At 34.2% G+C, this 26,782-nt stretch overlaps 1 protein-coding gene across 1 annotated transcript; it reads left to right on the forward strand.

Moving 5' to 3' along the window:
- The first annotated feature begins 1,284 nt into the window (after positions 1-1,284).
- Positions 1,285-26,782, forward strand: LOC147074221 (ionotropic receptor 84a-like). The gene is made up of 7 exons (XM_085943930.1): positions 1,285-1,515; positions 2,427-2,565; positions 4,378-4,556; positions 11,315-11,422; positions 19,370-19,536; positions 21,577-21,774; positions 26,719-26,782. The coding sequence occupies exons 1-7, from the start codon at positions 1,285-1,287 to the stop codon at positions 26,780-26,782; spliced, it is 1,086 nt and encodes a 361-aa protein (XP_085800056.1).

Below are 26,782 nucleotides of genomic sequence, written 5' to 3' on the forward strand. Positions count from 1 at the left end.
GACAAAATTGTGCATATTTTTTCATTCATGCTTCATTGTTTTCGTAGAATTAAGAATGCATATTACACGTTGTTGGTTCATTTTTTTTTAAATTCATTGAGTCTATACTTCAGTTGAGGCCATTGATATACTACTAGATGAGGAGTTCCCGTACAAGTGTCATTTTAAAAATGTACCACAAAAGAAGATGTTACGAATATCGTCTTATAATATTTCCTTGTAGGTATAATGCGCTAAGACCGTTAACATGGATTCCCGAATTTCACCCGTATTGCCCTGGCTGTAAAACTAAATTTGCGTTCTTGGAATAGTGACCCTAAGGGTGTCTGCAACCCAAATCTTGCAAGCTACCAAAAATTCGTGTCTGAGCGGACAGAGCAAGTCGTCATGCGCTGACTATTAGTTAGACTCAAGTTAGAGTAAGATGCAAGCTAGATCGCGCTTATTCATAATTATTGCCAGGTCGTTTTCGAGACAAATATTAAGAGAGCTTATATTGAGTTAGATCCGCTGATATTAAAACAGTAAGTTTTAACACTGGCCGAGTCGCTGAAAATCGGGCATCATTTTAAGAAGCATAATATGATTCATCCAGTAGTATATCAATGGTTGAGGCATGGTCTAAAAAGATCGTGGCTAGCCGATACGCGGATTGTGCAAATGACGCATGCCGAACGAAATATAATGTGTCATATAAATCCAACATGCGTCAATTTAATGTTCTTTTTATTGTTCTATTAATAACAATTATAATATATTCATTGACATGTTTTCTTTTTCAAGTAAATGGGTAACGTTTTTAGCCATATTTACACGATTTAAGAATTAATACCCTCGTCGCCATCACGAAACAAATTGACGTATTCACACCTCGACGTTCGCTCTCCGATTGCCAGCGAGTCCAAAATTTCGTCGCGCCTATAGTTGAAAATTATTTGCCTTTTCACTGAAGTATCGTCTTAAGCCCTGCCTCAACCAGACTATACTTGGATAAAAAAAATATTATTCTCTCTATAAAGTACCTATCCAATTGCATAATTTTACATATTTTATAGGTAGACTAGTATTTTTGACTATTATATTCTATTATGGCTTGGATTCGCAGGGCTTAATTGAATTGAAAAACTAACCAACACCATCTGTAAATAGTAGTCTTATTTCAATGAAAACAAATACGTATGACTGACAAAATTTAAAATGCACTATTTATGGCGGATCTTAACAGCCTACCTCCACCCTTCGCCACTACTACCCAGATAATATGGTATGTTTCCAGTCACCCCTATGTTCTTCATGGCTGAGCGAATTCCAATTGTGGACTACATCGTTATGACCACTCCGACCACGACCAACTTCATCTTCCGCCAGCCTCCTTTGTCATACGTCAGAAATATCTTCCTGCTACCCTTCAGGTGGACTGTGTGGGTGGCTTCTGCAGCCCTCGTGATGTTGATAATCTTCACAACTTACGCCATCGCTCTGTGGGAAGAGAAAAAACCGAAAAGCTTACCAAGGGTAAATACATATTATTTAAATGATACTTACCTAAGATTAAATTATAATTCCCTCTTTTATTATTTGATATTATATGAAAATCACTAAATTTATTTTGATGTTTAATGGGTTGAATGAAAAACCTGAGTCCCAAGATGCAGAATGCACGATGATTCAAAAGCTTCAGATAGGAAAAAGTAGAATATTGGTTTCTGAGAATAGCTCTTGAATTTCGGTATCCGGAAATTTGTGCGTACCTATGCAGTTCGCCGTATCACACTTCACCGTGAAATGTTGTATCGGAAATATATCGTCTCTGTTCTGGCAGAACACACTAACTGGAGAATACTAGTTTTGAGTAAGGTGAGTTTATTAAGTAATCGTAAAAAGGATGACTTTCAAATAAAGACTGTTTATTTATTAAGAAGGTTTCCAGACGGTAAAGTTTTAAATAAGGAACATTTTGGTATAACTAACTCAATATGTAATTTTTTCGAATTAGTGTCTTCTGTCAGAACAGTGACGATGTAGCCGTGTAGTAAAGACCGTCCAACCTCTTTGGGTCGTATAGTTCTGACATAAAATGCATGTCTAAATGAAACACGGTTCTAGTCGGTTTACATTAATTTACAGGAAGCCGGCAGCAAACAAATTTAAAAAATAGCCGATATACTGGATTATTTTTTAGGTTAGGTTAGGCTAGATTAAGTTAGATTAGGCTAGGTTAGGTTTTCATTCTTGAATTCATGAATGTTGTCAAAATCAGCTATAAAATTGAATTAATGTTCATATTGAATCGAATAAAATTGGAGACCGTATAGGATAAGGTCATCCCTTTCCGATAAGAAAGCTCACGGCGAAGTATGTTTCGGTGAAATGTAATAAGTACAATTTACATGTAACCAATAAAAATTACTCTCCTTGTGTTACAGCCAAAATTTCCTTGTGCAGTTTGTGGAAAATATGACTGCGATATTACCCATTTGACTGGAAATATATCTGACGTCTCCATGTTGGCTGTTGGCGCCATTTCTCAACAGGGAAGTACTGAAGAACCTAAATCGTTGCCAGGTTAGTTAAAGTCTTATATCGGTGAACTGGCGTTTAAATACATGGTAGATACATTATGTGCATCTTCTATTCTGGCTATTTTATGTACATATAAGTATCCCTAATGACCTCATAAGAAATCAGCACTATCGAAACGTAATAATTTACAAGAAACTGAATAGGGACGTCATTTATATAATCAGATTTAAACCATGCAACACTGTATCAATCAAACGACTTCTATCTCGGGATTTCTACAAGACGCTGCCTCACTAAGCCGGCTCGCACAGCCATAAATCAAACCTTCTAGGAACGTCGCACCGATGTTGCATATGAAAATCGCGCACATAAGCGCCTAGCGACAGTCGCGCGTAACCTCTCTAAACGTGGATATGTAATAATATGGAATGCGGTGACCGACGAGCTTCTATGTCTATGCGATGGTACCCACAGACGCGTCGGGCGCGCGAAGTCGGCGAATGCAGTGTTTATTCATAACCATAATCACACGTCTCTTCCCGCGCATTACCCTTCACCTATGTTATAAGCGGCCCAAGCAGCACAAAATAAATATTATTACAGCGCCTCTCATAACAAAGCAATAAAAATATTATATTATTTCGGGGCTTGTAATTAAAATTTACGACGACATTCTTCAACCAGCGATAAACTGAACACGCAATAAAATAAAACAATGACTTCTCTGTAATTAAATAATTGCTTTCCGCCCGTCGATCGACAATGCCTCGCGCAGCGTGTTTTGGTCAATGAATGGACTCCATTGTATTTTCTTTCATTCGTATCGCCGAGAAGCGGTGATTCGCGAAAAAACGATGATTCATGCGGCGCTGGCGTATTTGATTACGTTGTATTTTCAATGATTTATGCGCCACTTGTAGAAATTTTGCGCGAGTGCGGCGCCTGACGCGTTCTGTGGGCACCATCGCTATGACTAAACAGGAATGATCAGCGCTCTAAATAGACAATTTCACGAACCGGAGCGCTCGATAGATTTTCGAAAATATTAACATAGTTATCTAGACTCTGGAGATCCACAAGTACAGCGGAGCCTCACGTTAAACTTGTCGGTCTCTAATTTTATATATAAATTAATAATATAAGTGTGTTAGATTTTGTGTAATTATGGCATATCTACCCCGGATGGTGCAATAGCTTTGTTGATTTCATGAACAGGAATGGCGCTCGGTGCGCTCCGGTCCATTTAGACTTTAGAGCCCTGAGAATGTTAGTAGAGTTAGAAGAAAAATTAGTAGAGTCTGCATTTATGCGTATTAGCGGCTTCTACTCGCAGCCCGAGACGCGTGCGATTTGTTGCTTGCAACAATAGATTTTTTTTTCAAACTAAAATGTCACATTCCACCGACGTGCGGTGCTCCATTTGGCAACGTTTATTGTCTAAATAACAATGACGTTACATAGACGTATTCGTCATGTTGCATACGAGACGAGTTTAAATGTGCGAGCCGGCTTACACGCGCCCTGCCTTATATTAAAAATACAAAAACTCTCATCATCCCCAATTTAAGAATACATTATAATATTTCATAACTAAGCTAAATTAATAAGCATGCTATGCATCTTATTTAGGTCAGACACCGCGGAATCATAATATTTAGAATACTGACATAGTTGACAATAAAATTCGATGTCACATTTTTTCGATTTATAGTGACATTATTTTGCATATGTACCATCATTCGCTCATAATAATAAAATTCAAACTTTAAACATCTATCCTATACCTTTGCAGCGCTGTTTCCTGAAGACTGTGGGGAAAGCTCAGTTTATGTGAAGAAATTGTTCAAATTCTAGGTCGTATTTCAACTTTGATCATGTTTCTGGTTCTGATGTTCCTCTACAATGCATACTCGGCCAACATCGTTGCACTGCTGCAATCCCAGTCTAATAGCATCAACTCTCTCGCTGATCTTCTCAACTCTAGATTCAAGATGGGAGTCGAAGACAACACTTACAACAGATACTTCTTTCCGGTAATATTCTGATAATCATTGAGTTGCTTAATAAAATTCTGTACCTCTGTGTCCTTGATAAATATAATACCCCGTTTGCACGTACATAGATTCACTACTGACTGACAGTATATACATATTATAGGGCCATAACAATAAAATACCAGTGTAAACACGTATTATCGTGCAAGTTACAAGATTGCATGCATAGATCAAAAACGTTCAGAAACTTCTGAATTTTCACGCGATAATAAGCACTTGCATGGCGTATGCGCATGCACAGTAAAACGATAGTGGCGAACCTGCCGGAATAAATACGAACTACACCGCACAGAACATTTTGATGTTTACCTATTATCTACGAACCTGTCTGAACTTGTCAAACAGCATCATAAAATGACAACATCGCATCTTGCTAAAAGTGAGACTACACCGGACACTTTTGTCGCCAACCTCATAAAATTTAACGACTATGTCTCGGAATAGGGTAATAAAATCGAAGGTGTTGCTACTTGTCGACGTTGCTCATTTGTCCACACAGAGAGGCAACGTGTCGCGCAACATCATTTTTTCTTGTAAGCCACGGAACGTTCGCCTGATTATTATTATTTATTCGCATTTGACACCTGCTATACCTACCTATCAAAAGGCGCTCGATATTTGCGGCTGGGATCATGCACTCTTTAAACTGTAGGTACCTATTACAGTGGGTAGGTTTAAGTCGCCCAAATAAATATTATATGTACTTATAGCTACCTATATTGCAATCTCAAAGGCGTTGGTGATCTGACACGGCTAACCGAAAATAGGTGGATGTAGGTTAGTACCTACTTCAATTTGGTCGATATAAACCTTAGAGAAAAAAAAACGACATCCAAATTATTATTTTACTTTACTATAAATTCTTAATAAAAAGATAAACCATACCAATACGATAATAATCGATATCATTGTCTTATTTTAAATCAAACCTCGATGCAGATGTAGGTAGGTACATGTAACATGACTCAGAGTACAGGAAAGAGTCAGTAATCGTAATCATTCTTACCCAATGTCATTGTTTTTACCTATCAAAGAATTATCGTTATATTTTTTATTGCTCGCGCGCAGTGTTGCCATGTCTACTGAAATTTTGGTCAGGAAAAGAAGAAATTATTGTATTTGTGAAGAATAAAAGTCACTTTTTAGGTACATGATTTTTTAAAAGACACTAATTGTGAGCTTCTGTCAATATGCACGCTTTCACCAAACACAATCGTTGAATTTCGTACATTTTTGTCAATCTACTGATATTTTGAAAATTTTAGTTCGAACACTGCTCGCGTGTTATAATAATGATGCAATTAGGGATTTCAATACCGGTACATATTTCATAACCGGTATTCAATTATTTATCGATAACTAAATACCAGTTTCAAAAATCCAATATACCGGTATTTACGATATTAAGAAACCGTAAGTACACGTTTATGTTTTTCGAAAATGAATGTAATATTATTTTGTCATTACTTACTACTACATACTATATTAAATTTAATGTATAGGACAGGACGACAATGTAGTTAAATAATATTAAAATAAAATCCCTCAATTAATATACTTATACAATTGTCGCGATGAATTAACATATTTCAAAAAAGAAAATATTCATGGTAAATATTTCCAATTGTTCTATAACTATTGATGCAACGTTGATAGTACATCCAGCAAACGTTGAATTTCAGCAAGGTTTTCTGTACCCGGACTTTTAAAAATTAGCAGTTCTAAAATATCTATACTAATGATCTATACATTATTACAAAGGTCATCATAATAAAAAAAATGTAGTTGGGTTCTTTAGGTTGCTATACAATAGTGTTTTAAATAGATGTCAATAGTTATATTTATTGATAGGTACTTCTTTATTCTATAATATGTTTTGACGAATACCGGTATTCAATAAGAAATTCTGAAATACCGGTATTGATATATTCATTCGGTAATCCCTAGATACAATTGATTTCGAATCACCGCGTGTACACATACAATTTAAGATTTCATTCCACTCATATTTTACGAACGAGAATATGATGAATATCATTAATAATTTATTTAAAGATGTTAAAGCATAAGTTATTGTTATTATTATTAAAATATATTCCTTGCCGAGTACCGCACGAAAATCATCTGCAGAAGCCACAAATATACGCCAGGAATTCACGGATTTTTTTCAAACACCAATGGGATCAGTAAGCTGGCAGGCTAATTATTAATTAAATATTAAAAAAAAAATGTATTGCGAATATACGAAATTAATTTAGTCCTATAATTATTGTGAGACGTATGGTTAATTTTTAACTTTGTTTAAAAGTGTTATAAATAAACTAATAGATTGCCTCGATTAAATCGATTTGGGGCGTCGGGGTTTTCTGTAAATTAAGTGAACATGAATCAATGACACACCGGTTTTAAAAAAGTCCCGGTAGCCGCAATGAACTTAGTTGCAGCAGTCCTTAACTGATTCCAGCACTAATATCACAGCGTTATACTTATTTCAAAGCTATCTATTACTTATTTAAATACCGAAAAATGGTGGTGTAATGTTAAGTAATCTTCTGGCATGACCACTAGGGATCGCAATACCGGTATTCAATTTTTTATCGATACCAAAATAACGGGTTCAAAATTTAAAAAATACCGTTATTTTCGGTATTAACAAAGCATACACGTTTATGTTTTTCGAAAACGAATTTATTCAATGTCATTTTTTCATTATTAATACTATATTCTATAAGATTAAGTATAGTGTTTAAGTTGTATGCTGCCAGAACGCAATTATATTGACAAAACCAACACAAGTTAAATAATATTAAAACAAAATCCCTCAATTAATATAATTACTTATAAAATTGTCGCGATGAATTAACATATTATTTCAAAAAAGAAAACATTCCTGGAAAATTTCAAATTATTCTATAACTATTGGTCCAATGTTAATAGTACATACAACTAACGTTGAATTTGAGATGGATTTTGCTGTGCTCAGATTAATAGTATTTTTGTAAAAAATAGCAGTTCTTAAATATCATGATCTATGTATATATATTTATAAATTAATGTCAACATAATAAATGTAGGTAGGTACTTTGGTTGTAATAAAATAGTGTTTTGAAATAGATTTTAAATTTATGGGTAAGTACTTCTTTTTTTTCTATAATATTATGTTTTGACGAATACCGGAATATATTAATATATTCATCCGGTATTGCAATCCCTAATTACCACCACCATCTTAATATTAAGTAATTATATCTGATATGCACACTAAAGGTAACACAACTACAAGTCGTTTTACGTTAATATCAATCTCCAATTAGCGAACTAACAAAGAGTGTAATTATAATTGAATTATATTTATGGAATATTAATAATTCCTAAAACAAGTTATTATGACTCACATGTGGCCGCACCGCAGCGTTGTATTTGAAAACCATTTCCCTACAAGCTATATTATGATAAAATGTGTTTATAACTTTACTACTGTTTTTGATTTATAAGTTATCATTATTAACCATTGTTGAATGTTAAATACGTATGAATAAGATAATAAATAACCTACCACCCAATACTACCCGGACTATATGTAAAACTCGCTCCCTCATATGGTAATTGTGCCGCAGAGGTGGACATGAGCTATTATATATTTTTTTACGACACACACACAGTATACAGTTTACTCCGTGTAGACAATTATAATAAATACTTTTTTCTGCCGGCGCATCGGCTTTTCGATCCAATAATCGTTAATTGAAAATTTGAAATTTTCATACATTTTGATACACCATTATCACAAACTAAGATTATAAGTATGATGTAATATTAGGTTGGGGTAGGTTAGGTTAGGTTTAGTTTGGTCTAAAAATAAAGTTGTAAAATCTGATGTCCACCTCTGCGGCACATTTACCGAGAATATTTTTGTCAATCCCCGTAAAAATAATAACTAGGTACAATTTTGTTAAAGATATACCTATTTTAAGTATTATTATCTTACCTCAGTCCCGAGTCCGCCTTCTTTAAATGGTTGGACGTTATTTTTGTCTTTCAGAAACAGTAAATAGTCATAGGCAAACCACTTTGAAACATATCTAGTTGCGGCGCCAGATTTCTTTAAATCGCCAATTTTTTTTCTCTCCCTGTAGAATTGCGAGCACAAATTTTTTATTTTTCTTTTTACTTCTAATGTATTTTCAATTCCAACCGCATTGGATATATTTACCCAAGCGTCGTGGTTGGAATTGCAGCACTTGTGATTGGGATGTTTTGGGTCCCATACACACCTTTCTTCTCTGTAACGTTCAATAGCTGTAATAATTTTATCATTGTCCCAATGTGCCATGATTGCCACGACTAATATGTAATAACAAAAAAACAAAAGAACCACCGCCGTTGTTTCACGTGTTCACTCAATGAAATATATAAAATGAATGACAACTACAATAAAATTAAATCCGTCCAAAAAATATAGATACCTACTTTGTGTACCGATATCGATATATTGCTGGTATCAATACTTTCTTTCGATGCCAATATTGATTGATATTCGATTGTTTGGACAAACATCATTTGATAATTTATGATAATTGGTACCGATATTTGCGAGTATTAATTTTTTGACCGCATTGACAGGTACCTACTGTTTCTTTTCTCCAATACTCCAATGGTATCTGTATTATTTAATGAAATAAAGGGCTGGGGCGCCAAGATTAGATTTTTTTTAAAGGGAGGCGTAGTAATATGAAGTTTGGAAACCACTGCTTTATAATACGTACGCGTTGTTTCTCAGATTTTTTTTTTCGAGATTTCGGAGAGTAAAATACTATTATTTTGATTCTGTAAAAAATGTCACAAAATGCGTAATAAATAAGTAATCAAAATAAGTGCTAGACATATGCTCCAATTGATTGGCAATCGCTACCTACACGGGAAAATAAAGAGTAAAAAATACATAGTCGATATGTATCACTAAATTCCTGTACCTACCTACTTACGTAGCACTTCATATTAAAATCAACTGGTATGCGAATTTTATTAACAATAAATTATTAATGATCATTCATTAAAGTGTGTTGCTAACTCGTTTGATTTTTTACCGCACGCCTCGAAACAAGTGGTGACTCGAGTCGCGCGACAGAAATTCGATCCTCAATACGATAAAAGCAATTAAAAATTACGGACTAAAGTGATTATTTTTATGATGGCTGACCTCATTTTATAATGTCGCCACAAGTTTCTTTCAGTGAGGACGATGTTGTCAACCCCAACATTTGTCAACTTAGTTCAACAAACGATTAATGTAATTTATGGTCCAATAAAATATGATAATTATCGTTAAATTTTATGAGGTTGACAACACAAGTTTCTGGTCAGGATGGGCCTTAAAGGAGATGAGATTGGAGACACGGTCAGCACTTTTACGTGTAAACAGTTATTATCGCGATAGTTTAAAATACACACTATTGGTGCCGGTAGATCCACGCACGTGTACAGGCGCTATAACTACCTTAGAATTCAATAGAATCATTTGTTTGTACAAAAATAACCTGCAATTGGTCTTTCCAATTGGGTAATCAATGTATTCAATCAAATTGATTCGCATATTGATTTACCTATCCCACATGCATAGTGAGTGTAAGTTAGTATGTCAGTTTATAAATTCTTAACAATTAAACTACTCATCTCACTCAGTGTGCCTAGAGTTGGGTATTTCCCGAGAAAATCTCAACCTCGAGATTCGGGATTTACAGAAAAAAATTCTCGAGAATTCTCGATATCGGGAAATTTAATAAAAAACCTGTAAAAATCCTAAGAAGATCAGTGTAAAAACAAATTCCAAAAAAAAAATATTTATTTAAGAAGACAAACAAAATACAAGTACGAAAACAAAAATAATTCAAAACATTAATCATTAAAATAGAATTTCAAAAAACACATAGTACTGTCAATCGCTGCGTCTGACAATCGCGTGCCTATGCTGTGAGACAGAATTCCGTGATGTTGGAAAAATTGCGCTCATTTTGAGTCGACGTTGGCTTAATTGTGTTAAATTCCCCGATCAGTCTTTGAACGTTTTGTGATATATGTCCACTATTTCAATTATTATTTGATAATAAAGAAATCCTGAACCCCTAAAAAAGATTCTCGAGATCCGGGATGTCCTGAAATGTTAAAAATTTCAATTCTCGGGATTCGGGATGGGAAATCTCGAAAATTTCTTGAGAATTCCCGAAACCCAACTCTAACTGTGCCTACTTTTTTGTACTTTTTTATGATTTTTTAAATACCTGGTTTTCTTAATATGCTGTTTTTTGTTTATATCTTGTTAATATGTGTGTCTGTTCTGTTGCGCAGCGTTACAGACAGACAGATAAATTAATATATTTATAATAGGTACATACCTGCAAACTAATTTCAAATAATAAAACATTACCTACCAAAGCAGTGTTAAAAAACTGCTGCTCGATGTCGGTAGTTTTGTATTACTACTACCTGCCGTGCTCCTTTACAGAACTTTACACCTGATAAAAACTCGATTGAATAATCGTGGAGCAGCATAAGGGAGTCAATCAGTACTATCGAATGAGTACCGACGTGTACCGTTGTCTAATCAAATTATTGATTTGTCGTCTTGGGGTCACGTCCGCTGAGTTAGCGCATTCACCAGACCCAGGATATGACAATCTGGCGCCCAAGTCATGATGTAAAATGGAGTAAAACATCTAATTTTATTTTTTTTCTTACAGGCTATGACAGAACCCGTCCGACGAGCAATATGGTTAAAAAAAATCGCTCCCAAAGGAACTAAGCCACGCTTCATGCAACTGGAAGATGGAGTAGCAGAAATGCGAAAGGTAAAAAAAATACTTATTTCATATACACGAAATCTGTCATCAAAAATGTCGGTAGGTATAAAATATTCACAATCCCTGCGTCAATTTACAATCTCTATGCAACGTATGATCTGCCTACTCTCATTGAGCGTCACTGATTTTAACATTGGTGAATTATTACTGGACGTGTGTTCTGTAAAATCTAAATTGATATCAGTAATACAATAAAAACAATATTAATTTCTGAGAATTACTAGATTTATTAATTAATTAATTATTAGGTATCTTTTATTGTTTGAAACAATATGTATACTTGCCAGCAATGTTCCCTCTAAGGTGTGCGCGCGCACACCTACCAAAATGTGTCCGCACACATGTTTTCATCCCCCGCACAGTCATCACACAAAACTGTTGTAAAAGAAAGTTTCCTTTGCCAGATTTTTGTTTTGCTCGAATGCACGAAACCACCACGTGCACAAACCTGTACCACATAACACATGTACCTTAAAAATATAAGTTTTAAGGAAAAATTGTATGTGTGTGATTGTGGTTGGGGGTGGTTAGTAAATTTACCGCACCGGGTGACACCATCCCTAGTTACGCCACTGCTCAGATGCGTTGATGATCTGCACACACAATAGAAAAATTTGATGGAACGTTGCTTGCCAGACCCAGGATTCGACCCCACGACGATATATTATATCCTCCCCATCGCGGGTGTTACATGTGCATTGTGGCGGCATGACTTCGAAAAGCGACCCACAGATGGCGCTGCCCATTGACTGGATATCGTAAGCATTACGTACATGGATTAGGATTTAACCCTATGTTAACTCCGTATTTTTTACTCACAATCTTACGGCCAGTTAGCTTAGTCTGAGTAAGCTCTCACCCATTTGATCATACAGGTCACAGGTCCTCTATTTTGAAAATAAGCACCTGACACTATCGAGATTCATTTCTAGCAGTGTTGCCATGTCTACTGAATTTTTTTGCCAATATACTGAATTTTTGATTTTTTTTCGAAATTCAAGAAATCTTCTGATATTTTTGTTTCTCCATAATTGTATGTTTACTGATGATTATTTTAATAATAAACTTGAAATGATATACGCACGATCTTTTTTGATGTGTTACACTTCTAAATTGACGAAGAAAGCATTGTAACTCTACCCAAGAGCGCCATTTTACCCATTAATATCATCATTGTTTACAATAAATTAATATTATTAGTTATTTTTATCCTTATTAGTCTTAAATTATGTCTAATATACTACAATTTCCAAAATCTACTGATATTTTATGAAATCTACTGAATTTTTTGTCAAAATCTACTGAAATTTTAAATTTTGACTTAGCAACACTGATTTCTAGTGTTAAGTGTGGCTATCTAGTTGTCAAATACGATACCTACTAATTCTTTGGCAAGTTCATCTGGTTATTTCATCGAGCGAGTCATCTTATATTGTTAATCTATTTTCATGTACCTTTTGAGGTATTCTCCGTGAACTCTGAATAAATGCTCAAACCGCAATTGTTTCTATTTTAAAATAAACCATCATATAGCATCAGTGTTGCCAACCGTACTATAATTATAGTATGTGTACTATAATTTTAGTCTGCATACTATGTACGATATAAAACATGTATAGTACGCCCAAAATACTATAATTTTGAGAAATCGGAAAAAAGTTAGCCTAAAAAGAAAAGAAAAAGCCAATAGAAGAAAAACAACGCCATAAAAATTCCCATGTCTAAAAAAGGTGACGTTAATTACTTAACACAGCGATTTCCAAACTGGGAGGCGCGGGGTGTTGCAAAGGGAGGCGCGAAAAGTTTAACACAATTAATGTAGCCACAGGTTTGCAGTTTGCAATTGCATAGTTTATAAAACGGCCCCTAGTTATAAACTATACAAAAAACAGTCCTATAAAAGATTGCTTGCAAACGTTTCTGCAAATATGGAGACTAATTTTATAATTCCTCACTTCTATACTATTGTGAAGGGCAATGGCTATCTCGTAAAAAAATGAAATAAAAGGGTCAAATCATAATGTTGAAATTTAGTTAAAATTTGTTTAGGAACGATAATTTTGTTGTTAAACTTGTCTATTTGGCTGAAATTTAAAAAAAAATGTGTGAATAAATCAATCCAAGGACCACTAATGCATTCACTGATTTAAAATGACAAAGTGAAGGCATTCATATAAAATTGGAGCTTAGTAGATCAAAATGACAAAAAAAAAGTTCGCCATGTCTCCACTTTTAAATGATTTCTACGCCAGATATACTGAAGCAAACAAAAATCTATTTACTTACTGAGTTCTTGGTTAGTTTGCTTACTAATCAATGACGAATGTCATTGTTGCTAATACACTTTTCACATTATTTTATTAATAGCAATGGCGCTGGGTTGTTTCGGAACTATTAAATATTTTAAATATGTGGTTGAAAAATCCTGACCCAGGGGGTCCGCTTCAGGATGTGGGATCCATGATCGAATCCATTTGTCAATGAGCGAAGATGAATTTCATTCGTCATTCGTCATTCGACATTTGTCAAAAATTAATGTTATATCTATAAGTAGTAAAACCTTGTTTATTTTTTTTTCATTTTTGTATTCGCAAGTAGGTACATTGTTGACTATTTAAAAAGGTGTCTGTATTATTTATTGAAATAAGGGGGGGTGGCGCCTAGATAAGATTTTTTTTATAAGGGAGGCGTAGTAACATAAAGTTTGGAAACCACTGACTTAACATTTGAATTTTGTCTAAAAAAACAAGACGTTAATTACCCTTACGTTTAATTTTTTGAAAATGCGAAAAATTATTGGTCACTCAACGCGTACTATATTTTTTACCGAAATACTATAATTTTGAAGGCACTGTACTATAATTCCACTTTCAAAATATGGCAACACTGTATAGCATGTAATAAAAAATCGAATTTTCTAGTGTAATACAATATACATACATAAATCGTCTCGAAGCGGAACAAAAGCGATTTCATAAGTACGTCAATTTTAAAGCTTACTGTTATGATTTATCTAATTCTATTTCGACCACTGCAACTTTTATGGTACCATCTTTGGAAATTCGACATTCTATATCTGATCAATATTTTCTTTTTAAAATTATTAATGGTTTTGTTGACTCGCCAAACATACTCGAAAGGGTGGGTTTCCATATTGTCCATCAAGATTTACGCGAAACTAAACTTTGTACCATATCAGTCGTAGCGGTTCTAATTATGCACAAAACTCTTTTATTCGGCGCTCTTGTTTAAATTATAATATGTATTTCTCCACCGTTGATCCTTTTAATAATTCGCCTGTTTTTTTAAACGCGCTATCTCCAAAATTTTGTACAAATAGATATATATATTTATATACCTATATATATATTTTATGTTACCTTTTTGTATATAATTTAATTATTCTTTATTCTTCCGCATTTTTCTCGTGTAATTTGCTTATTTAATTTCTTTATATTTATGTTATTCTTAATCTCTATATTGTTAGGTTAGGTTAGGTTAGGTTAGGCTTAACTATATTATAATTAACTTTAACTTTGCCGGTTGCAATAACTTTTCATTATTCAGTATATTTTTAATTTTTGTAGTAAATATGTAACTGTTTGTTTCCTTAATAAATAAAATAAAAAAAATAATCAAATCAATCATTAATTTTATTAATAATAGTAAAACCATCTGAAATTTATTATTCGTCTGCCGCGGTTTGAAGGAGCGCGTTCGATTATTTCAAAGGCTGTCTGAAAAGGGTATCCCTACGTCAGGTTGACCACTACATAATGCCAGAGAGTAACAATAGAAAGATGGACTACCTTCCGGCTTAACCCTTTTCTTGGCAATGTATCCTATAGTATACGCTGTATACATTAATTTTTATTTCCAACTTCCCAATCGGTAATGTAAGTGTTATGTGATAATATACTGGTATTGACTCTTGCTTTAGCCAAATCGTGTAACTACTGCCATCTACATTTTCTCCATTTAATGTTTCTTGACATTCAAAGTGACACATCTTTCAAAATGGCGAGAAATCTTGGCAACATGTTTCCTGCTGCTGTAAGTTTATATTATATTTATATAACTATAAGATATTTCTTCAAAAAATGGGATAAATTTAGTTACATAGGTTATGTGGAATGTTGTAAATGTATTTTGTAATCAAAATATGAATTAGATCTAGCTTGTATTTCGCTGTGAAGTTATATGTATCTTCAGGGATACATTGCCAGGCAACCAAACTTTGACATTGGAATTTGTCTGTATCCTTGAGTATACAATGCCAAGTTACGGTATCAAAAATTGGTACCTATGTTTTTTTATAATATATGTATAATTATTATTAGGTATATTATACTTATTATTATATACTTATATATTGCTTGTTTATTTGCAGTCATCAAGAACTCAACGAATTATGACACTAGTACCTATACTAGGAGCTGATTCTGATATTGAAAGTGATGAAAGTGATGACGAACCTACCACCCCTCTTGCTTATATTCATGAAAAATATCAAGAAACAAGGAGTTGCCCGAGAAATTTTGAGTATGCAACTGAAACAATCGATAATTCAGCAGTCGCTCAAGAAATTACAGTTATAGCTGATAATTCTAACATTGATGTAAGTGTTCAGGTATCGGGAACAACTTCACCAGCCAAAAGAACTGCAACAAGTACAGCTCGTGGAAGGCATTCTGTAAAACGTGCCGAGAAAATGAACTTGTCATGGGCTGATGATCACTTCCAATCAAAAGTAGAAGTTAATGAAAATAGTTTTACTATGCCAGACGATATAAAAACACCTTTGGAATATTTTCAATTATTTTTCACAGAAAACATTTATGATATTATAGTAGAAAATACTAACTTGTATTCGACACAACATTCCGGCACTTGTATAAATACAAATGTATTAGAAATTCGAGACTTCTTGGCTGTCGAACTATACATGGGAATTGTAAAGCTACCTGCTTACACGGATTGCTGGTCCCAAGATATGAGGTATGATAGAATAGTCAATATGCCACTCAAACGCTATCAGGCTTTACGACGGTTCGTTCACTTTATGAATAACGAAAAAGCCGATTTGAACGATATAAAGTAAGACCCTTACTAACAATTATACGACATAATTGTATATCAATAGAAAAGGAGACCAAGAATTCGATAGGCGAAATGATGATACCCTACAAAGGAACAAGAGCAGGTTCAAAACGCCAATATGTAAAAAACAAGCCGAAAAAATGGGGTTTCAAAATGTTTGTTAGATCAGGAGTGAATAAATAATGGTTGGCTTCTTTATCGCCGAGAACTGGAGTTGCTAGAAAATGGAAAGGTCAAACCGTTACCACTTAAAAAAATTAGAATGAAAGTTGCCAATGCCCTGCTCCTCAAAAACAGGATGAAGCGCGGACATCCTAGTACAGATGTCATAAGAACACCACCAAATAAAATAAGAAATCCTGTGAAACCACGACCAGACGATGATATTAGACTGGATACTATCGGTCATTTTCCAGAACACCGACAGAAAGGCAGATGCAGATATTGCAACTCTGGACAAACATTGGTATTTTGCACCAAGTGCAATGTTAGATTGTGTTTTATTGAAAAAAGATATTGTTTTTTAATGTATCATACCCAATAACTTATGTATATTTAGATGTGTTTTTAAATTCTATTGTTTGTTAATTTTATTATTAATTATTACTTTATATTAATGTGTGACTACTTGGCAATGTATCTTATAGGATACAGTCGTAAATAAAGAAAATGGAAAATCTATTATTTTTTTTAACCTGCTTCCTTATTTCACACGCCACTTTGACATACAAACACACCAAGAAATATTTTTTTTTTTACGCAACACTAGTCTTGCCAAGATAAGGGTTAAGACAATGTATGACCTACGATAACCTCTGTGGGTGCGCAATAAATCACTTTGCCAAAACCTCTAATTATTACCTACACGGTAAGACACTAGAGCTATGCTGTCGAATTAATAATACAAGAATCGATACATACCGGTAAAAAGGGATGAATAAATACACTATTTGCCCTTCAAGATTATGTATTATTATACTCGCCAATGGAATGTGAAACATGGACCCTAAGTAAAAGAGAGATCCAGAAACTTAGAGTAGCACAACGTGGTATGGAGAGGTGCATACTGGGCATAACGCAAAAGGACAAACAAAAGGAATGAGTGGATAAGGAAGCAGACAAGGATTTGCGATGTAATAGAGTTTATTAAAAGCCTTAAATGGAGATGGGCTGGACATATAGCTCGAAGAAGAGACAATCGTTGGACAAATCTAGTCATCCAGTGATATCCAAGAAGTACAAAACGTCCGCAAGGTAGACCTAGGCTGGATCGATGAAATGATAAATTTCTGCGGAAGTACGTGGCAACGCAATACACAGGACCGAGAGAAGTGGAAGCAGCTTGAAGAAGCCTTCATCCAGCAGTGGATAGATTCAGGCTGATGATGATGATGATACTCGCCAATAGGTACATCTCGTTATAAAACTCTCGACATTAAATGAAAATGCCCAAACCTCATATTAATAATAATGTATGTTAAATTGAAAAAAATATACTCATCTATAACCGTGCGTGGGGTTGCTGCCAAAAGTTGGTAAGTCGATAATTTAGGTATACATATAAATATATAGGTATCACTAGAAAGAAAATCAAGGCCATCCGATATATAGAATTTGCACATAAAGCACGAAGAAATTAGCATTATTTTTAATAAACTATTTTTTTATTCAACGAATAAGACACAAGATTTCAGAATGTAACATTCTATATATTGAATATACATAATTTGAAAACATCTCATGCATATACAGACTGGAAAAAATCATTTCGTAGAAAGAAAAAAAATTTCTAGTGTTTAGGTAGATATATGCGTGAGATGTGTTCAAATTAGCATTATGCCTGATGTTATAGAATATAGGGCATGTCAAACTTTCTAACTGCAATTGCTTCATAACATGATATAGAGACTTACAAGCTTTTGGCAGTAACCCCAATTATCCCATAAATTTTATTTATGACAGGTTTACACTACAGAACAGGTGAATAAATATAGTTCAGTAGGCTATACCCCAGTACACTACATTTTGAAGCAGAGTTTTTTTAATTTGTGATTGTCCTACGAAAATGAAACGCACATTATATACGTGCAATGAGTGTGAGTTGCAACCTTATAATACACCAACATTGAATGAGCGTCAGTGCATAAACCGAGAGCAGTCTTCAGAGCGAAGTACAAGCTTATATTGACGTATGCTTGACACGTGTTTAAGTTTATCCCATATTATTCCATACTCGAGATCGGTTGCCTGTTACTCCACACCCGTTAGGTATTTCAGTTCTCATTAATTCTGTGTTCCCTGCTTTGAAAGTATTTAATAACTATATAATTGTACTGGTAATAAATATTTGCATAATTTTTATAAACATAATATTAATATATTATCATCATCATCATCAGCCTGAATCTATCCACTGCTGGATGAAGGCGTCTTCAAGCCGCTTCCACTTCTCTCGGTCCTGTGCTTTGCGTTGCCACGTACTTCCGCAGAAATTTATCATTTCATCGATCCAGCGGCCTCTAGGTCTACCTTGCGGACGTTTTGTACTTCTTGGATACCACTGGATGACTAGATTTATCCAACGATTGTCTTTTCTTCGAGCTATGACTCCAGCCCATCTCCATTTAAGGCTTTTAATAAACTCTATTACATCGCAAACCCTTGTCTACTTCCTTATCCACTCATTCCTCGTTTTGTCCTTTCGCGTTATGCCCAGCATGCACCTCTCCATACCACGTTGTGCTACTCTAAGTTTCTGGATCTCTCTTATATATCAATATATTATACTCATGATAAACATAAGAGTCCAGTTTGATTGCTGTTTATCTTCCACAGGGTCTCTTTGCATTCCACGTCGAGACAGGTATTTGTTACAAGATCGTCAGCGACACGTTTTTGGAAGGAGAAAAGTGTGGCTTGGTTGAAATACCTTATCTGATGGGGCCTTATCCTTGGTTCGCAGTCCAGAAGAACTCTTCGTTCAAGGAAATGTTCATAATTGGGTAAAACTTGTTTCACGAACACAGTAATAAAATAAGATAGATTACATCTGGTCACACATACGCACATTATCAAAGCACAAGAGAATAAATACTTATGCGAGATGGAGGCAACGCTAATAGCTATATAAAGACATATAAAACGGGTTTGGGTCGAAATCCCGAAGGCCGAAATCCCGAATGCTGAAATTCCGAATGGCCGAAATCCCGAATGGCCTAAATCCCGAAAGCCGAAATCCCGAAAAATAAAAAAAAATACAAACAGTAATAATTTCGCAATCTTAAGGGGGGACATGCTCGTCGAAGGTCAAAATTGAGTTTTTATTGTATTTTCAAACCATGATCCTGGACACTCCTTAAACGTTGTAGATAATCTATTTATATAATTTTGATTATAAAGCAATCATTATTCATAAGATGTTTATCACACTTGAATGGTCAAAGACATAGCTTATAATAAGTATCTTTAGAATTATCTTCAAATGTGTTAATCTTGCCAATTTTTTTAATAATAAAATGCCTAATTCTTGTCAAATTTGGGATCGTGAATATTTTACAAAAATTATCTCATAATAAATTATACTAATGGTTTTATAAATGCGTTTAAAAATTAGTAAACGTAAAAAATCTTAACACCACTGCACAGTGATGTACCGAAATATGACTATATTCTAAAACATTAGAGCGAGAGGTTTAAAAGAATACTATTTTATGTAACAAAAATACTTTATGCAGTCATCAAATGTTTAAAATAACTATAAAGGAAAATAAGGCTTCAAAATTATATAAATAGATTATCTACAACGTTTAAGGAGTGTCCAGGATCATGGTTTGAAAATACGATAAAAACTCAATTTTGACCTACGACGAGCACGTGGGCCGTTAACACCTATCTTTAATTGCGTAAATTTTACAAGAGAGACAAAAAACTATTTTTTTGTGGAAAAATTCGGGATTTCGGCCTTCGGGATTTCGGCTTTCGGGATTTAGGCTTTCGGGATTTCGGCCGAGGATGTAACGATGGGATATGAGGTTAAAGAATGCTTAAAATCGTGTGACGTCATTTATGGAGAACCCTTCCTGGAAAATTATCATAACGAATAAAAGACGCAATACTGTGTAAACTGTAAAGTGTAAACCAATATGAGAATGATTCGTGGCTAATTTGAGTTTCCTAGTTGTCAATGTTTTAGTGTATTATTTCACATCCATTTTTTTTAAATCATAAATTGATTAAAATGAAAAAATATACATAATTGTAATCGTAGACTAATAGCTGCAGGTCCCTAAATGTTTAATGGTGATTTTTTTTATGTAGAGTACTGGCGTACTATCACGCTGTGACGGCAAAAAATTTAGTCTATGGTTTCGTCACTTTGCAGAATATTTTGAAGGATCGCCATCTCTGTAAATTCAATGATGGAGACTGCCAACCCTAATGTATTAATATTTTGAATTATTATGCTAATTTCAATTAATTTTAACAGTTTCTGCGTATGCGTACGTTAAAATTACTTGCGATATTACATCAATAGACAGATAATATTTTGAACAGAACCCAACCTGCAGACCATAGATAATAGACAACATTCTTATAAAAAATACATAGTGCCAACCGCTAAAAACAAAAAACATGCGATTTTGACATGAGTCGAAAATGTGTAGAAAATTAATAAAAACGTTCATCGAGTCATCCGGGTGTCGATCCAGTACGGTACACGTGAGGTGATTTCGGCAGATTTTGCTAACTGACAATATTCGTTTAAACTTTAAAGGTTCAAAATGTGCTGCGGGATGGGAGCATCAGTCTGATAACATTTTAAACACCAAGAAAAACATTACACACTTTCTCCCGTAGCGGCAATTTACTGTGACAACACGTTATAGTACCTACGCAACGTGCATCATAATATATTTCGAATGTCATCGATGTCACATTTAAATTTTTTGTTCTATAGAATTTACAATATTATATTTAACTTTGAAGTCTCTGAAGTCAATCCTCCACCCTTATATAAAAATCTAACTTAATGTATGTTTTAGCACACGTCGCATACTCGAAACCGGTCTTCAGTCCCGACATATGCAACGTATGTATACGAAGAAGCCCACCTGCAATGGAGGCGGAGCTGGATTTATCAGCGTGGGCCTCAATGAAATTCGTCCGGCCCTGGTCTGGCTCGGTACGGGCTTTTTCGTTGCTGTAAGCCTGCTGATCATCGAGAAAATTTATGTGATGAGGTGAGATTTCATATATACTTTCACACGAATACGTATTTTATAATAATATGTAATAACCATCATCATTATACCTAATCACAAATATCTAGATCCAATAATGGAGGAAATCCCCCCCCCCCCATCAATCTTCTTCCATTTCCTTTGGTTCTTTGACTTAGTTATAATCCTCATCCTGACTCTTCCCAGCGCTCGAAATGGAATATTTTTGTAGATAAAGTTGAAGGCGTCCCTATAAAAAGGGTAGGTATATATCATCATCATCATTGGCGCGACAATCCTGTGTGGGTCTTGGCCTCCTCCAACAGCTTCCTCCACCTGTCCATTCAGTGTGGCCGCTTTCCAATTCGGTACCCCCAGAATCAGTCTGTCACTGGTCAGTCCCCCAGTCACTGGCAGCTCCATCCAACCAGCGAATCTTTGGCCTGCCTCTTCTTCTACGCCCTATTGGATTGCTGGACATCACTCTCTTTGTCGGTTCATTGTCATTCATACGGTGCACATGACCTAGCCATCGCAGTCTCCCAATCTTAATTGATTGAACTGCGCTGCAATCTTCGTACAGCCCGTAGAGCTCAGCATTATATCTTCTCCTCCAATTGGTGCCGTCCCTGATCGGTCCATATATACGGCGGCGAATTTTTCTTTCAATAATGTTCAGGGCTCGTTCATTTCGCAGAGTTCATGTCGAGGTTTCCGATGCGTAGGTGAGCACTGGCTTTACAAGTGTCTTGTTAAGAGTGCTTTTAGTTCGGCGAGATAGTATGCGGGACTTAAAATGTCTTAACAAGCCAAAGTAGCATTTATTCTCAGACATGATTTTCTTGTTGATTTCTTCTGGGGTAGGTATATAATATGTAAAAATAAAAATGTTCCGGTGAGATAAAAAACACTATATAAATACAACAATTACAATGTTTTATTTGTATATTTTGAAAGATAAGCATTTTCTTATTTTATAAAAATAATATTTTAAGATAACATCTAATAATGAAAACATAAAAATAAAAAAACAATGCCTTTTTCTAGTATTAATAATTTAAAAAAAATCATAAAAATTTAAGCCCTGACGGCTAAAAGTATTACACAAGAAACATGCTTTGCCTAATGATTCTCTGAATACTGGTTGTCCAAATTCGAAAGAAAATTTATTTGTCAAAGTAACCAAATCCAAAAGATTCAAACAATTTTTCTTTTCTGAAAATGATGTAGGTACCTAATTACAATAATAAAACTAAAGAACTAATATTAACAGACGAACAATACGTCGCACAGAATGTAGGCTACTGAACATAGACTAATATACTTACCTACTACTGAACGTAAAATGAAAATATTCGGCGCGCGTAAGTAATAAGGAGCCGCGGGCGGACTGCACGTATATAGATATTCTACGTCTATTTTTCGTAACGCTTTTGCGTCGGAGATCATGAGTAAAACATGTTCCATGTTAAAAGTAAAATGATCAAATTGTACATCTCATATTATAGACCCATCTTCCACGTAAGCCAGCCTTTCCGAACGAATTTTGATAGAAGTGTGGCGATATTATATAATTAAATTAAATTCATATAGGCCCTTCACTTTTGATACCAATGTATTATATAGATCAGGGATGGCGAACCTTTTTACGAACGCGTGTCAAAATTTCCGAAATAATATTTTTCGACTGTCTCGACATGCCAAGCAGTTTTTCATGGCGAAAAAAAAGTTTTTACAAGTTTTCTAAAAAAATAGTTCTTAAGAATTTGATTAAAAAAAGTTTAAAATTACAATTGAGTTCTTGATATTCTATCTTTCACCGTATTTCTAGCCGAAGGCAAATCTTTTATTCTTTGAATATTTTTGTCTTGTTTTCAAAATTCTCAAAGAGATCGTGGAAGTATTTGAACCACTCTTCTTTCATATTAATATTATATTCTCCATCACTGATCGGTTTTCCATTTTTAGAGATTATGGTTGAGTCAAAATAATAAGCAGTCATTCAGCAAAATAGCAGAATGACGGCCGATAATTAATTTCATAAGGTTTGTTGATTAAATATTTGTATTTTTAATTGCCATATCCTAAGTACCGACCTATGCAATAATTGTATGTTTACATTAAACGTAATGGTTATCTTGAAAAGGATTTGCCTGTTATTTTTTATACAATGCGATTTATCATTAATTTATGGATGAATTTCATCGTTTCCGTTTGCGCATCGATTGGTAAATATAATTTGAAAAACCGAAGTAAATACGCATGGCTATGTTGTCATTATTTTAGGTTTATAAAATAAACATTTTTTAAATAGAATTTCTTTTATTTTCAAAATGAAACACACGCGTGCCATGCAAAATCATCTCCATAGGTTCGCCATCCCTGATATAGGTCCTTTTTATGGGGACGCCTTCAGTTGTCGATGAGTTGCGGTCGCATCTAGTTTGTGTGTACGAGCCCGTTTACTTGTCAAAATATTGTACCCATTAACAAAACTGACATGCCTACCTAAATCTGATAAAATTATCTACTGTCACGGACGTCATAGCTCTTCATAATTCCAATCAGTTTATTATATTGTCAAGTAAGTCAATCAATATTTTTTTCGGCCACGATAATTAGAATAAATATTTTATTATAATAGTCTGTTTTCTTTCCACTTCAGTCTGTCAAACCAGTCTAAAAGAAATACGTAACTAATAGACAAGGCGCTGATTGCTTTTTCGTATGCATAATATGAGGAACGTTCGTCCCCATTGGGAAAATGAAGTCAGTAGTGCAATGAATAAGGTGTTCAAAATTATCGATTCTTGGGCTAATTCTTGGCTTCGATTGGATGAACCGTCCGAAGGTAATTTTTAAACGAAGCAGTATGATATAATTACAAGATAAAAACACCTTTTTATATACCACGTTTTTAAATTTTCTGTTGAATCATATAGACTTGACAATTCTATGTATTAATAAATACTTTTTTTGACATTTCATATTGATTTCCATAGTAATGCACGTATATATTAATAATTTAGTTGCTATGACCTCTTAGCAACTAATAATAGTGAGTAGTAAATATTACTTTTTACAATTTTTTTTCCGAAACATACAAAACAGAATTAACTTAAAATGAATTCAATTCTGCTTAAAGATGGCCAAAAGTATTAAAAGAATGCATTGTCGTCTTGTTCTGATATATTCTAAAAGTTTCAAATGGCTGGCTAGTCAGGAAATTGTTAAAAATCTTGGACAAAAAAGAAAAAAAATTGTACTGGACACACAAGAAAAAATCTGTACCGGACAAACAAGAATACGAGCTAATAAAAACGTGGTAAATTATGAAAACCTGCTTGACATCGCTTCAAAGGGGGTATAGTGCTTCGAACGATGTACAATAATTTTGTTTTCAAAAAATAAATATCAATATTATTTTCTCGGAATTAGGAATAAGGCAATGACATTAATATGGACGAAACATCTGGGAAAAAAATTACACTCACTTTTTTGTCGGGTCTGCCGAATGGCATAATCTGTTCTAACGCCATTACAATAAAGTGCTATAAATTCCCGATGCTTTTTGACGGTCTGCCGAATGGTTCGGTTCGAACGAGTCCGCTCAAATGAACATTGACACTAGAAACACTGTTCTAACGTTATTACAATAAAGGTGATATTGCTATAAATTCCCAATGCGTGATATTGCATAATGGAAATTGCGTGACGTCTACCTATCCATGTGCGAATGTCAATATGCGCGAATTTACTTGCTAGTTACTGTATCGAGTGCGTTGTCCATTAATAATGTCATTGGAATAAGGTGTCATTTGAATAGCATGCACTTACAGAATGTTGAAAACAATGATTTAGATATTTAGAATATAATAATTATAATCGTTTAAGTCGATTTACTCAATTATTTAGGATTATCATATTTTAGCTGCAATAAATTCAATGACATTTTACTAGATGGATTTCGGTCGTTTTGGTAACTGTAATTAATTACTATCAGTGACGTCCCGTGGGGGTAGGCAGATTGAGCGTCGCTTGGGGGCGGTAGTTACTCGAAGGGTGGCAAATTGAGGAGAATGATTTGATATATATATATATATATATATATAGAAATACCTAAACCTAACCTAAACCTAAACTGAGTACCTACATAATAAGAAAAATATATTTCCTTTCAAAAACTCAGCTCAGTGGTTGGAAACAAAATGTATTGATTGGCATAAAAGGTTCAACGGAACTTTAATTTTTTGTCGGATTCGCGATATCTAGTTTACTTCCGTTGTCCTTCGACGACATTGGTGACCAGAAACGACACGAGCACGAATGAAAAAAAGTATTGTACTTTTAAAAATAATTACAAGATAAAAAGAACTTTTTATATACTTACAACGTTTTTAAATTTTCTGTTGAATTATTATGCTCAATATATTCAAACTTATACTTGATATTATGAAGTAAATAAAAAACAAACAAACAAACAAATATAGAATACCTACTAACTGAAATGTCATTTTGACATTTCATTCTGATTTCCATAGTAACGCACGTATATTTTAATAATTTAGTTGCTAGGACCACCCACTTAGCAACCAATAATAGTCTTTTACTTTTTACGGATTTTTCTGAAATAACTTTCCAGACAAAACAGAATTAACTTAAAATGAATTCAATTCTGCTTAAACATGGCTAAAAGCATTAAAAGAATGCATTGGCATCGTGTTCTGATATATTCTAAAAGTTTCAAATGTCTAGCTAGTCGGGAAGTTAGTTAAAAATCGATTGCAAGATTTGTATTGGACAAACGACCACCGGCAAAACAAGAATACGAGCTAATAGAAACGTTGCAAAATGGGGCGGCATTATGACGCTTCCCAGGGGCGGCATTTTGTCTAGGGACGTCACTGATTACTATGTTTGACATTCCATACAATGTAATATATTATTGTCTTTTCTTTGTTTCAGAACTATGAGAGCCGTCAGTTATATTCATAAGAGAGATGAACGCGACTTCGTATGGAATAAATAA

The sequence above is a fragment of the Rhyacophila brunnea genome, unplaced genomic scaffold, assembly GCF_057557595.1.
Source record: "Rhyacophila brunnea isolate RB1 unplaced genomic scaffold, BYU_Rbru_1.0 scaffold_16, whole genome shotgun sequence".
Classification (NCBI taxonomy): Eukaryota; Metazoa; Arthropoda; class Insecta; order Trichoptera; family Rhyacophilidae; genus Rhyacophila; species Rhyacophila brunnea.

What these genes read in the sequence shown, in the direction of transcription:
- LOC147074221 (XM_085943930.1), top strand. Translation starts at nt 1,285, where the DNA reads ATGTTCTTCATGGCTGAGCGAATTCCAATTGTGGACTACATCGTTATG. An exon ending in AACCGAAAAGCTTACCAAGG is followed by an intron (nt 1,516 to 2,426) that starts GTAAATACATAT and finishes CTTGTGTTACAG; the next exon opens with CCAAAATTTCCTTGTGCAGT. An exon ending in GAGTAGCAGAAATGCGAAAG is followed by an intron (nt 11,423 to 19,369) that starts GTAAAAAAAATA and finishes TATCTTCCACAG; the next exon opens with GGTCTCTTTGCATTCCACGT.